Source organism: Teleopsis dalmanni, unplaced genomic scaffold (genome assembly GCF_002237135.1).
Source record: "Teleopsis dalmanni isolate 2A unplaced genomic scaffold, ASM223713v2 unscaffolded_contig_0438, whole genome shotgun sequence".
NCBI lineage: Eukaryota > Metazoa > Arthropoda > Insecta > Diptera > Diopsidae > Teleopsis > Teleopsis dalmanni.
Window position 1 is genome coordinate 1 of NW_024031820.1, and position 13,893 is coordinate 13,893.

Genomic DNA, 13,893 nt, shown 5'->3' on the forward strand with positions numbered 1-13,893 from the left:
CATAATCGAGAGGTATTCGATCATTTATAATTGTACCGTCTGGAGTTTCAGTAACAGCAGATTCTGGTTCATTTTTAATAGTCTCATTTTCTATTGTTATAATACTATACATTTCGCTTTCTAATAGTAAATTCTCTGCAGGTGCATCGGGATCTTCTTGTTTTATAAATTGTTGCATAATAACTTCATCATTGATGTATATTTGTTCATTATTACTCATATGTGTTGGCTGTATCCTTTCACTTTTATTTTCGTTATTGAATAATAATTTTTCTGTGGTTGGTTCAGTTCTTTCATCTACTATACATTCTTGTTTAATAACTCCATTTACCATTGACGAAAGTTCTTCATATTTAAGTGATGGCAAGACATTGTTATCAGTTGGAGTAACATTTTCAATAGGGTTTTCGTTGGAATTATCACTTCTGTAATGCTTTTCTGATGACGTAGCGACATTATTTGGTTCTAAGTTTTGGGCACATTTAGCACTGAGGAAAGTCTGTGGATGCTCTCTGTGTATCTTCAGGAAGTGAAAGATCGAATCTTTAACTGAATTAAATTCTATGCTACATAGCGTGCAGTTTTTTTTTCTTTCTTTCACATCTTTAGGGCTGCTTTTGTTATATTCAGCTGAAATATATATGAAAACGTACCCTAAGCTTAGAAAAAATAATTTCATTGAATCTTGGTTCATATATTATTTATATTATTAGAAAAATCTTTTGGGCATTAAAGTTCTCAACAAATTATACAAAGAATATGATAATATCGGATTTAACTTTGCCGCTGAAATAGAAGATGCAGACTAAACTTTTATTAGTATATTTTGCGGTATTGGTAAATTCCTTTATGCTCTCTTGCATTCTTAACTAACTGCGTTGTTATTTTCTTATCAGTTTGTATAAAATTTATAAAATAAATTAAATGATATATACGTGTAGATTTAACATTATTAAATAAATGTTATATTTTTTTTTAATTTCAAATTCATTTTCAAAACAATTACTAATTTCTTCATATATACTAAAATATTATATATATTAAAAATAACTTACGTATATGAGTTCCAGTTTCATAATGAATCTTAAGTTCTTCCTCTGTCGTATATATCGCTTTGCAATCTTTGCATTTCAGTTTGTCCTCCTGATTTTCATTTTTACTCTTGCTTTTAGATGAATGAATTTGGATTTGTTTTTTATGTCTATAAAATTTAACTTATATTAAATTTATTCTTTCAGCCTAAGTATAATTACTTCTTATTAGTTTTTAATATGTGTTCATACTGTGACTTATCACCAATATGACGCTCCATATGACGATTGAGTGCGTGCTTAATAGCAAAACTTTTTTCACACTAAAAAATGAATGCTTATTATTAAATATTAAATGACAATAAATGAAATATTCACTTCAGTACAAGTGTAGGGCTTTTCACCTGTATGCCGTCTCAAATGTCGATTAAGTGAGCTCTTAGTAGAAAATGTTTGGTTGCACTAAAAAATTATACATTTATTTTAATTAATCTTATATAAAAATAAAATAAATAAACATTTACTTCAGTGCATGCGTAGGGTTTTTCACCGGTGTGACAACGACGATGTATTTTCAATTCACCCGGTGAAAAACATTTCTTCTCACAAAAGTCGCAAATAAAAGGTTCCTTTCTTGTATGTGCACGTTTATGCCTTTTGCAGAAATTAAAAAATATATATTTTGTAATAATAAATTTATAATTGTAATTATAAATTTTTCAAAATTTAAGTACAAAAATCATACAATCTTTCAGAAGTTGTGTGTTGCTTTTTGTGTAACTTCAGTAGCGTAGCTGTACGCAATTTTGCTTCACATTTGGAACAAGGAAATTTATCAACTTCCGAATGCGTTATAAAAACATGTCGTTCGTAACTTATTTGAGTTTTAAATGAATTTGGGCAATCAGAGCAATATATATGACCTCTCTAAAAAAAAAAAAATTAAATTAGAAAGAAAAAAATAAATACATCAAAATACGTAATTAACAGTGTAAAAATTTCAAGATAACAGAATAATTAAGTAAGAACCTTAACTTATATTCTTAATATTAATTAAAGTACTAAGGTTTTAACATCAAAATAAGTTAATTTAATCAATTTACAACGTGTATATGAATCATAATAAAATTAATATATTCACTAATTTACTGATACATTTTATTAGAAATAAGGAACTTATTGAAATAAAAAAAATTTTATTTATTCACTTTATTGAATTTGTCTATCCAAAAATGAATTTCTTAAACGAGAAGATTAAAATTATAATTTTATTCTGCCTTTAAACGTAGATATACACATTTATGAAATTATCAGATTATGACAAACTTACATGAAATGTATCATAACTTTCACCGCAGCAAAAGCATATATTCTCCTTCTCTAGTTTAACCGCATCCTCTTCGATTTTCTGTATATTTTTTATCATTTCTGCTTTTCGAGAGTGATAACTACTATTCAAATAGCACACAGCTAAATGTTTTTTAAGCATCTGTAAAGTATAAGCAAAGTATAAGACCTAAATAAAAACTGATTTAAATAACAATTACAGTACTTACACCAAATACTTTATATGACTTCAAGCAGCTACCGCATTTGTATTTTGGAATACGATCCTTAACTGCTTCTTTTGTACCGTCAGCATTCAAATGGACCCTATCATTTATATTAGAAATTTTGTCCTCCGATTTCACTATATCTTTATCCGTTAATAAAAAATCAATGTTTGGGCCTACTTCGTTTTTAATGGAAATGGTTTTTAAAACGTCGTGACTCATTTTTTTTTTATTTTAGCTGTCCTGGTCAACTTTTCAATTTATTTAAGCGACCGTTTGAGTGAAAAAGCGTTCGTCTTTCAAAACAGTGAAGTAATTTTTTTAATTGTTGTTACTTTACTAATAATTGAAATCATTCATTTTCAACGAAGAAATATATTATTAAAATAATTATTCTTTACGTTATATATTAATATTATTATACTATCAGCAATACTTAGAAACATTGCAAATAGATAGTAAATAATTTAAATAGAATTTTATCTCTGCATCAAACAAATTTATTTATAATCAATTTTGAAAGCAATTTCCTTAATATATTATTCACATGCGTTTATATTAAGATACTAAATAAGTAATTAATAGTGAAATTTGCAATTTTTATTCGTATATTTTATTAAGTTCATACACATATAAGTCTTATAATTTTATCCAATTGTTGTAATAACAAAATCATTATACATGCATAGTTAATATCAACAAAAACAAACTCAAAAGTTTCGTTTACTTCAACTAATATTTGTTGCTTTTACAAAATGTGTCAATAAATCCAATTAAAAAAAGTACTGGGAATTGTTTCTCAACACCAGAGTTGCAATTTATTTAACGAGTTTTATTTATTTATTTATTTTATATATTGTTCTGATCGCAATACAAGTTGTATTTTCGCGTTTTGTTGCAATAATTTCTTTTTCAGTGATTTAAAAATATTTTGGTTAATGCAAACAATTGTTTTAATTCAAATAATATATGTTATATGCTCCAATAATTTAGTTCACTTGATTATGATTTGAATTAGAAATAGAAGCTGACGTTCCACAAGGAAACGTTCTTGGCCCTATCTTGTATGTACTCTACACATCTGATATCCCAATAAGTAACTCACTTGTCACCACAACGTTTGCCGATGAGATGGCAATTTTATGTCGAAATTAAAACATTGTGTTAGCTTCAAACCAACTGCAATCTTATTTATTTTGGGTGGAGAAATGGTTGTCAAAATGTCGAATAAAAATTAATGAACTACAATTTAAATTCGTCATTTTTACCTTAAATCGAAGCACATCTCCAACAATTTTACCAAATTTCATTCCTATACCACAAGCAGATAATATAACTTACTTAGATATTCACCTAGACGGACGGTTAACTTGGCGCAAGCATCTTCAAGCTAAAAAAATTCAGATGAAGCTCCAAGCCCCTAAATTGCATTCGTTCATTAATAACAGATTCTCCTTGTGCCTAGAGTATAAAATACTTTTGTATAACAGCATTATAAAACCAATATAGACTTATGGTAATGCTAATGCTTCAAAGCATTATCAAACCAATATGGACTTAGATAATGCTAATGAAATTATTCAAAGAGCTCAGTCAAAAATACTGAGAACAATCACTGGTGCCTCATGGTATATTAGGAATGAAAGTATCCTCCGAGATCTACAAATTCCCTTAGTTAAAGCAGAATTTGACAATATAAGAGAAAAATATAATAAAAGGCTGACAGAACATGTTAACCCCTTAGCAAGGAATCTCACATTTCTATCCATTACTTCCCGCCTAAAAAGAGCTGACCGCCCAGCCATGTATACACTGATATTGCGGCTGGAATAGCGAGGTGTAATATGAACTTTAAGAAAAACACAGTGAAGATTAAAGTACATAATTTGACTAACCGATTTAAGTAAGTTTAATTTAATTTATGTTTAATTCATAAATATTAAATATTGAATTTTTTTCTTTCGATATTTTAAAAAGGAGCTGGAAAAATGGGGACGTCAGGTTGATTACCTTCTGACTGACTCCATTTTAATCGCATAATAGTCATAATTGGTAGCAGTCGTGTGTACGATATGGGTATAGAAATTCAAAATATGTAGATTTGTTATTACATTTATTTTTAAAACTAATTGAATTTTTTATTACAGTTTATATATTGGAAGATAAAGCGCTATATCCAATATAATCGAAAATCTCAGTGTCGTTGACGTGATTATAGTCCGCCGAGATCTGAAAAGCAGAAACCATCTAAGGATTACAAGACGAATGCATGGGTTGGGATGTAGATGGATGGTGTTTGTAGTAAGGTTAATGTGAAAAAGGGGGAAGAGAGAACATTAGGTTAAGTTCAAAGGTCAATTGACTAAAATTTGTGTGCGTAGAGGGACAATAAAATATATGGGCGACATCATGGGGGATAAAGCTGCAGTTTGGGCACACATTAGGAATAGACGTGTTTATGCGTGATAAGTAACTGTTTAACACATGGCTATACTCTGATCTAAATTGAGCTAGGACAGTTCTTGCTGCACGGGAGAGACGCCGTTTTTCCTGAGAGATAACAGGCATCCTTAGTAGGAAGCAAGAAATCGACGAATACGTCTTGGAGGGAGCGCACTACTAGCCATGGCACCATTAGAATGTCCATCTGTGTGGAATTGCTTGGACAGCAGTTGGTTATGTTCTTTTACAAGAAGTAATTTTGATTCCGCATAAAGGTGGTCAACATGCAACATTAGATGACAGCGAGTTACAATCCGAAGAGCAGTGTGTGTTTTGACATGATTGGATGTTAGTCCATTGCTACTCACAGAGTTGTGGAGTCCATACTGGAGCTACATATGCCACAATAGGACGACATATTGCTTTGCATGTGCTTACCAGGGTTTCAAGAGCGATCTCTTGGGGTAAAGAGCTTTTAGCACGTTGGTCAATCGGTTACATAGTCGTTTGCATGCATTATTTATCTGACTCCCTCAAAGGGATCTGGGAGTTTAGACATGTAGAGATTAAAAAGAATCAGTGAAAGAACGCTGCCCTGAGGAAAACCTTGTTTCAATTTCATGGCTTTAGATACCTTGTATCTAAAATCAACAAAGGATGATTTACCTACAAGATAATTGCAGAAACATTGTTTTTGTGCTGTCAGGGATGGATGTTTTACCTAGGGCAACCGCATTGCCCGATTTCAGCTGAAGGATTATGCTCCCAGTCTATCATATGTTTGGGATGAGGTGTTCAGAATATGAGTAAAATTGAAGGCCAATGGCCCCAATGTGCTTGAGCATAAGCATTGAAATTCCATCTGGCCCAAGAACTTTCGAAGCCTTGGCTTATTTGATCACGTTGTATACATCATCTGTCTCCGAATGGCGGGCAGGCAGAAGCAACGTGCACAACATCGCTAGGAAAATTTGGTCTTATTACCTTGATCCTACCTGCAGAATCAACTTCGGCAGTGGACTTAATAATTATGCTGCAAAATCGTACCCCTAACGTCTTTATGTTCAAGAATTTGAAGTATTAGTCAAAAAAGACGTAGGAGAAAACTGTGGAAACACTTGACGGAGTGATTAAATGGAGGAAGCACCAATCACTCTTGCTTCTAAAGAAAAAATAGAACCACATACTTCTTATAAGTTTTGCTTTTTTCTTCACACTGATCACAGCAAATGGGCGTAAATGAGTTTTTCTGTGACAACGTAGCTATGTAAATAGATTGTAAAAAAGGTTTTACACATTCGTTGCAATGGCGTTACTTTTCACCAGTATGTCGGCTGTTTCATATGAATTATAAACGCCTGCTTAACAGAAAAACTTTGAAGAGCATGTAATGGGTTTTTTACTAGTACGTCGGCGCATATGACGCTTGAGTAATTCCGAAATGTTTATTAAGTAATGTTAAATGAAAATAATTGCAATATGGAGATTGAGTTCTTTTATCACACTATAATAAATACATAGTTTATTTTTAATATTAAATAAAATCATTAAAATTCACTTCAGTACACTTCAGTACTTCAACCAATACGACGTTTTATATGAAGATCGAGTGTAGCCTTGAAAGAAAAATTTTTGTATGTTCTTCAACTTTATTAAAATACAATTCGTCTTTTGTTTTTATTTTATTATTATTGGATAATTATTGGGCAGTGATATAATTTTGTACGTTGTGTGGCTCCGCCTTGTTGTTAACAAATTTTCCCTGTTCTAGGTTACGTTTTTCCCTCCCTCGACACGTTGTTATTTTCTAAGTTGTATGTTTTGTTGAAAGAAAACTTTTATTCGTAATATAGTGCCTTATGGGAAGATACACGCCATTCACTCTTGATTTTTTATCTGCTGTAGGTGAATGTGCGAGTACGCTTACACAGTTAAATAGAACTTTCAATAACTTGTAAATAATTCAAATTTAATTAATTATTTGTAAATATCAATTTCACGTTCTTCACTTTGAAAGTCAGTTCAATTCAATTTTTTCCAGTCTAGAATACTGTGCTACCTAACACACTTTATGTTGTCTCAGTGCATTTCGCTGATCACGTTGTGGAATCTTTACACTCAACTTGTTTAAGCTCATCAAACGAAGTTTTCTGTGGTACTTTCTGGTTCCGTTTTTATTGTAGCATTTTCTAGCGTTATAACAGTGTATAGTTGGTTTTCTAAAGGTAAACTCTTTGTAGCTATTTCAGATTCTTCTTCCTTAAAAAATTGTTGTGTAATAAAGCCACTCGCGATTAATGTTTGATTATTAGTACTTTTTGGCTTCAATTTGTTTTTTAACAATAATTTTTCAACGATATCTCTTCCAATTTTCAACGATATCTCTTCATCATAATTTATTTGTAATTTACTCTTGTTATTAACTGTATTAACAATATTTTCAGTTGAAATTTCCTTTGAATCATCAATTTTGTTAATCTTTATTAATGAAGATTCGAAACCATTTCGTTTTAATTTTTTCCCAATATCATCATTCCACAAAGTTTTTGTATGCTTTTTATTCACCTCAAGCATTTGAGAGTTCAAAGCTTTAACTGAATCCAGGCTGCTGAGGCTGCTGCTGGTATATTCGTCTGAAATATATATAAAAATATGCAGTAAATATTGAATAATAGTCTTATTTTATAATACTTTATATATAAATACTTAAAACTTATTAACAACGTCGTTCTATAATGGTTCGTAATAAGCAAAACATTTTTGATACAAATGTTTTTACAAAATTTCACAAGATTAATGCTTGATTTTAAAAACAATATATAAAAATATATAAATAAATAAATCACTTTCATTTAAAGCCTAATGTTCTTTAGTGTTTTTAGGTTTAAGTTTACAAAATATTTGGAAAATAATATTATTATTATAATCTACCCTTAAGAAAACCCTTGAAAACATCAAAAAATATCTTGATATTACACGACTGTTTTAATTTTTAGATATTATGTTTATTAAAGCCTAAAAACACAAAAGAAAACTCTTTGTTGTAGTCTCATGCTAAATATAGTTCCAAAATAAAATAAAGTTTTCTTTTCAAAAGATAAAAATTGTCATGTAAGGTTATACGTATTAAAAGTCACAGTAGCAACGCAATTTTTAAACAAAGAATTATTAATTGCTTCTCAAAATACTCATATATTATATTTTTACAAAGATCTCACTTATATGATCTCCCCTGTCGTAATGATTTTTAAGTTCTTCCTCTGCCACATTGCATTCCATGAATTTGAATTTATGCTTCTGGGCTTTGTTTTCCCGCTTTCTTACAGATGAATGAATTCTGATATGTTTTAAAAGTCTGTAAAAATAATCCTTTAATAAATTTAATTTTTTAATATAAATAGAGTTACTTTTTATTTGTTTTGAATTTTTCGTCACACTCATCGCAAGCAAATAGTCGTAAATGAGTTTTACTGTGATAACGTAGCTCAAAGGCGAGCATAAAACGTTTTCCACATTCAAGGCAAACGTGTGGCTTTTCACCAATATGTCGTTTCATGTGAAGATTAAGTCCTATCTTAGCAACAAATTTTTTATTACACTAAAAAACATAAATCTAATTTTTATACAATACTAAATAAAGGTAATTGAAAAACTGACTTTCGTACATGAGTAAGGTTTCTCACCAGTATGTCGCCTCATATGTATCTTGAGTTCTTCTTTACTAACAAAACTTTTACCACACTATAAAAAATATATGTGCTTATATATTCAAAGTTATATATTCAAGAAAAATAATAGCAAAATTTACTTCAGTGCATGAATTATATATTTATGTTATATAAATATATTTTTAAAATAAAACACGAATGACACTTTTTATATATTTTTATTATTTATTTAAACATTCACTAAACATTTACAAAGTTAAGATTTTATTTATTTTTATAAAAGAAAATCACACACGAATAAGATATTTATTTTATTAACGAGGACGAGATTTGAAATTTAATATAATGGCGAAGACATGGTCGAAATTGTACTGACTGCCTCTGAGTGGTGCATTCAGTTTTTATATGGGATGAATGATAGAATAATATTCTATCATAAACCAAGCATCTGTGTAATTACCCAATAGGATCGATGCTTGTAAAGTGTGTCGTAAAACATATTTTATGTTAGGATCGATAATTAGGTGAACGTGACTTTATACCAATATTACTTGGATGCATCATCATAGAAGAATTTCTAATATAATTAGGTGCGTGTTTAATGATCGATCTTTGATGTTAAAGAGATGCATTGTTATAACTTGAATACGCATAATTAATAAACATCTATTAGTTTATTAAACAATGGTACCATTTACTATTTAGAAATGTGTGACGAATTGTCCAATTAGGAATTGTCACGAACAATATTGAAATCGTTCAATATTGTGAATCATAAAATTATATGAAATTGTCACGAACAGTAAAAATAATAAAATGTATATTTTATACTGGGTTAACTTTATTACCCATTATATTATATTTGTATTTATTATGTGTTTGAGTGGATGCATATGTAACTCATGAATGCGGTTTCTCACCAGTATGTCGCCTCACATGGATTTCAAGTCTCTCCTTACGAGTGAAACTTTGTTTACACTATTAAAAATATATTGTCATCTCAAATAAAAATTTTTAAAATACAAGTTTATACTTCAGTGCATGTGTAGGGTTTTTCCCCGGTATGTTCCCTCATATGAATATTGAGTCGATCTTTACGAAGAAAACATTCTTCACACTAATAAAATTATATATATTTATTGTATTTAATTTTAAATAAAATTAATGGAACTGTATACCTTAGTGCATGTGTATGGCTTTTCACCAGTATGTTGCCTCATGTGAAGATTAAGCGACTTCTTAGCGGAAAAACCTTTGCTACACTATAAAAATTTATGCTTGGGATCAAAACTTTATTACAAACAACAAAAATATTTACTTCAGTGCATGTGTATGGTTTTTCACCAGTATGTCGTCTCATATGTCGTTTCAGTGTTTCCTTACGAGCAAAACATTGTTTACACTGTTAAAAATATATACTCATTACATATAGAAATTATATATAATAATAGTTGCAATATTTACTTCAGTGCATGTGTAAGGTTTTTCACCAGTATGTCCTTTTATATGACGATTAAGATCTTTTTTAACAGCAAAACTTTTTTCACACTAAAACCAATATTTACTTATGTTATATATTAAATCAAAATAATTGAAAACTATACTTGAGGGCATGTGTAAGACTTTTCACCTGTATGTCGCCTCATATGACTTTTGAGTGAGCTCATTATAGAAAAATGTCGATTACACTTCAAAATTAAATACTTATTATTTTTAATCTAATATAAAATAATTATAATATGTACTTCAGTGCATTTGTAGGGTTTTTCACCAGTATGTCGCCTCATATGAATTCTGAGTGAGCTCATTGTAGAAAAATGTTGATTACACTTAAAAAGTTAAAAAGTTATGTAATTATTATTTTTAATATTATATAAAACAATTGAAATATATACTTCAGTACATATGCATGGTTTTTCACCAGTATGCTGGTTCATATGAAGAATAAGTGAGCTCTTAACAGTAAAACCTTTATTACACTATTAGAAATATAGACTTCTTATAATGATTGTTAAATTGAAAATAATTAAAATATATACCTCAGTGCATTTGTAAGGTCTTTCGCCAGTATGTTGTCTCATATGAATATTGAGTCCTTTCTTAGAAGCAAAAATTTTGTTACACTATTAAAAATATTTTTACTTATATTATTTAAATTTAAATAAAATTTATTAAATTATATACTTCAGTGCACGTATTAAGTTTTTTACCACAATGATACCTTATATGATAATTCAGTGACCTTTTGAGAGAGAAACTTTTATTACACTAGAATAAAATAATATAAATATACACTTATTATGTTTATTTTTACAACAGTAATTATTATATTCACTTTAGCACAGGAGTATGGGTTTTCACTGTTGTAAGAACGATTAAGGTCATTCTGTACACCCAATTTCAGCAATTTCTTTTTAAAAGAGTCGCAATTGATATATGGCTCATTTGTGATTTTACTTTTATGAACACTGCAAAAATTTAAATTATGATATTTATTTTCTTTATTTATGTATATATCACTTACTTGAACACAGTTGATTCGTTTTCCATAATTAATTGCTCAGTAACTGTTTCAGTTTCACTATTTTCTATTACTTTTTGTGAAACACCGCCATAATCGAGAGGTATTCGATCATTTATAATTGTACCGTCTGGAGTTTCAGTAACAGCAGATTCTGGTTCATTTTTAATAGTCTCATTTTCTATTGTTATAATACTATACATTTCGCTTTCTAATAGTAAATTCTCTGCAGGTGCATCGGGATCTTCTTGTTTTATAAATTGTTGCATAATAACTTCATCATTGATGTATATTTGTTCATTATTACTCATATGTGTTGGCTGTATCCTTTCACTTTTATTTTCGTTATTGAATAATAATTTTTCTGTGGTTGGTTCAGTTCTTTCATCTACTATACATTCTTGTTTAATAACTCCATTTACCATTGACGAAAGTTCTTCATATTTAAGTGATGGCAAGACATTGTTATCAGTTGGAGTAACATTTTCAATAGGGTTTTCGTTGGAATTATCACTTCTGTAATGCTTTTCTGATGACGTAGCGACATTATTTGGTTCTAAGTTTTGGGCACATTTAGCACTGAGGAAAGTCTGTGGATGCTCTCTGTGTATCTTCAGGAAGTGAAAGATCGAATCTTTAACTGAATTAAATTCTATGCTACATAGCGTGCAGTTTTTTTTTCTTTCTTTCACATCTTTAGGGCTGCTTTTGTTATATTCAGCTGAAATATATATGAAAACGTACCCTAAGCTTAGAAAAAATAATTTCATTGAATCTTGGTTCATATATTATTTATATTATTAGAAAAATCTTTTGGGCATTAAAGTTCTCAACAAATTATACAAAGAATATGATAATATCGGATTTAACTTTGCCGCTGAAATAGAAGATGCAGACTAAACTTTTATTAGTATATTTTGCGGTATTGGTAAATTCCTTTATGCTCTCTTGCATTCTTAACTAACTGCGTTGTTATTTTCTTATCAGTTTGTATAAAATTTATAAAATAAATTAAATGATATATACGTGTAGATTTAACATTATTAAATAAATGTTATATTTTTTTTTAATTTCAAATTCATTTTCAAAACAATTACTAATTTCTTCATATATACTAAAATATTATATATATTAAAAATAACTTACGTATATGAGTTCCAGTTTCATAATGAATCTTAAGTTCTTCCTCTGTCGTATATATCGCTTTGCAATCTTTGCATTTCAGTTTGTCCTCCTGATTTTCATTTTTACTCTTGCTTTTAGATGAATGAATTTGGATTTGTTTTTTATGTCTATAAAATTTAACTTATATTAAATTTATTCTTTCAGCCTAAGTATAATTACTTCTTATTAGTTTTTAATATGTGTTCATACTGTGACTTATCACCAATATGACGCTCCATATGACGATTGAGTGCGTGCTTAATAGCAAAACTTTTTTCACACTAAAAAATGAATGCTTATTATTAAATATTAAATGACAATAAATGAAATATTCACTTCAGTACAAGTGTAGGGCTTTTCACCTGTATGCCGTCTCAAATGTCGATTAAGTGAGCTCTTAGTAGAAAATGTTTGGTTGCACTAAAAAATTATACATTTATTTTAATTAATCTTATATAAAAATAAAATAAATAAACATTTACTTCAGTGCATGCGTAGGGTTTTTCACCGGTGTGACAACGACGATGTATTTTCAATTCACCCGGTGAAAAACATTTCTTCTCACAAAAGTCGCAAATAAAAGGTTCCTTTCTTGTATGTGCACGTTTATGCCTTTTGCAGAAATTAAAAAATATATATTTTGTAATAATAAATTTATAATTGTAATTATAAATTTTTCAAAATTTAAGTACAAAAATCATACAATCTTTCAGAAGTTGTGTGTTGCTTTTTGTGTAACTTCAGTAGCGTAGCTGTACGCAATTTTGCTTCACATTTGGAACAAGGAAATTTATCAACTTCCGAATGCGTTATAAAAACATGTCGTTCGTAACTTATTTGAGTTTTAAATGAATTTGGGCAATCAGAGCAATATATATGACCTCTCTAAAAAAAAAAAAATTAAATTAGAAAGAAAAAAAATAAATACATCAAAATACGTAATTAACAGTGTAAAAATTTCAAGATAACAGAATAATTAAGTAAGAACCTTAACTTATATTCTTAATATTAATTAAAGTACTAAGGTTTTAACATCAAAATAAGTTAATTTAATCAATTTACAACGTGTATATGAATCATAATAAAATTAATATATTCACTAATTTACTGATACATTTTATTAGAAATAAGGAACTTATTGAAATAAAAAAAATTTTATTTATTCACTTTATTGAATTTGTCTATCCAAAAATGAATTTCTTAAACGAGAAGATTAAAATTATAATTTTATTCTGCCTTTAAACGTAGATATACACATTTATGAAATTATCAGATTATGACAAACTTACATGAAATGTATCATAACTTTCACCGCAGCAAAAGCATATATTCTCCTTCTCTAGTTTAACCGCATCCTCTTCGATTTTCTGTATATTTTTTATCATTTCTGCTTTTCGAGAGTGATAACTACTATTCAAATAGCACACAGCTAAATGTTTTTTAAGCATCTGTAAAGTATAAGCAAAGTATAAGACCTAAATAAAAACTGATTTAAATAACAATTACAGTACTTA

The 13,893-nt window shown here is 28.9% G+C and overlaps 2 protein-coding genes across 5 annotated transcripts; both read right to left on the minus strand.

Moving 5' to 3' along the window:
* Positions 1-36: 36 nt before the first annotated feature.
* Positions 37-2,806, minus strand: LOC119663465 (protein suppressor of hairy wing-like; the record flags this gene model as incomplete). The annotated part of the gene is made up of 8 exons (XM_038073071.1): positions 2,588-2,806; positions 2,362-2,520; positions 1,777-1,958; positions 1,556-1,685; positions 1,410-1,493; positions 1,254-1,354; positions 1,056-1,201; positions 37-630 (listed from the first exon to the last, which is right to left on the minus strand). Coding segments are annotated over exons 1-8 (1,615 nt in total), but the record flags the coding sequence as incomplete, so codon positions are not given.
* A 4,729-nt stretch (positions 2,807-7,535) lies between these two features.
* LOC119663463 (zinc finger protein 268-like) lies at positions 7,536-13,827 on the minus strand (the record flags this gene model as incomplete). 4 transcript variants are annotated; one of them, XM_038073068.1, is given in 18 exon segments in its annotated part: positions 7,536-7,659; positions 9,728-9,811; positions 9,873-9,956; positions 10,013-10,096; positions 10,159-10,242; positions 10,299-10,382; positions 10,440-10,523; positions 10,590-10,673; positions 10,734-10,817; positions 10,879-10,962; positions 11,030-11,162; positions 11,219-11,936; positions 12,362-12,507; positions 12,560-12,660; positions 12,716-12,799; positions 12,862-12,991; positions 13,083-13,264; positions 13,669-13,827. In XM_038073068.1, coding segments are annotated over 18 exon segments (2,460 nt in total), but the record flags the coding sequence as incomplete, so codon positions are not given.
* Between the last annotated feature and the right edge of the window lie 66 nt (positions 13,828-13,893).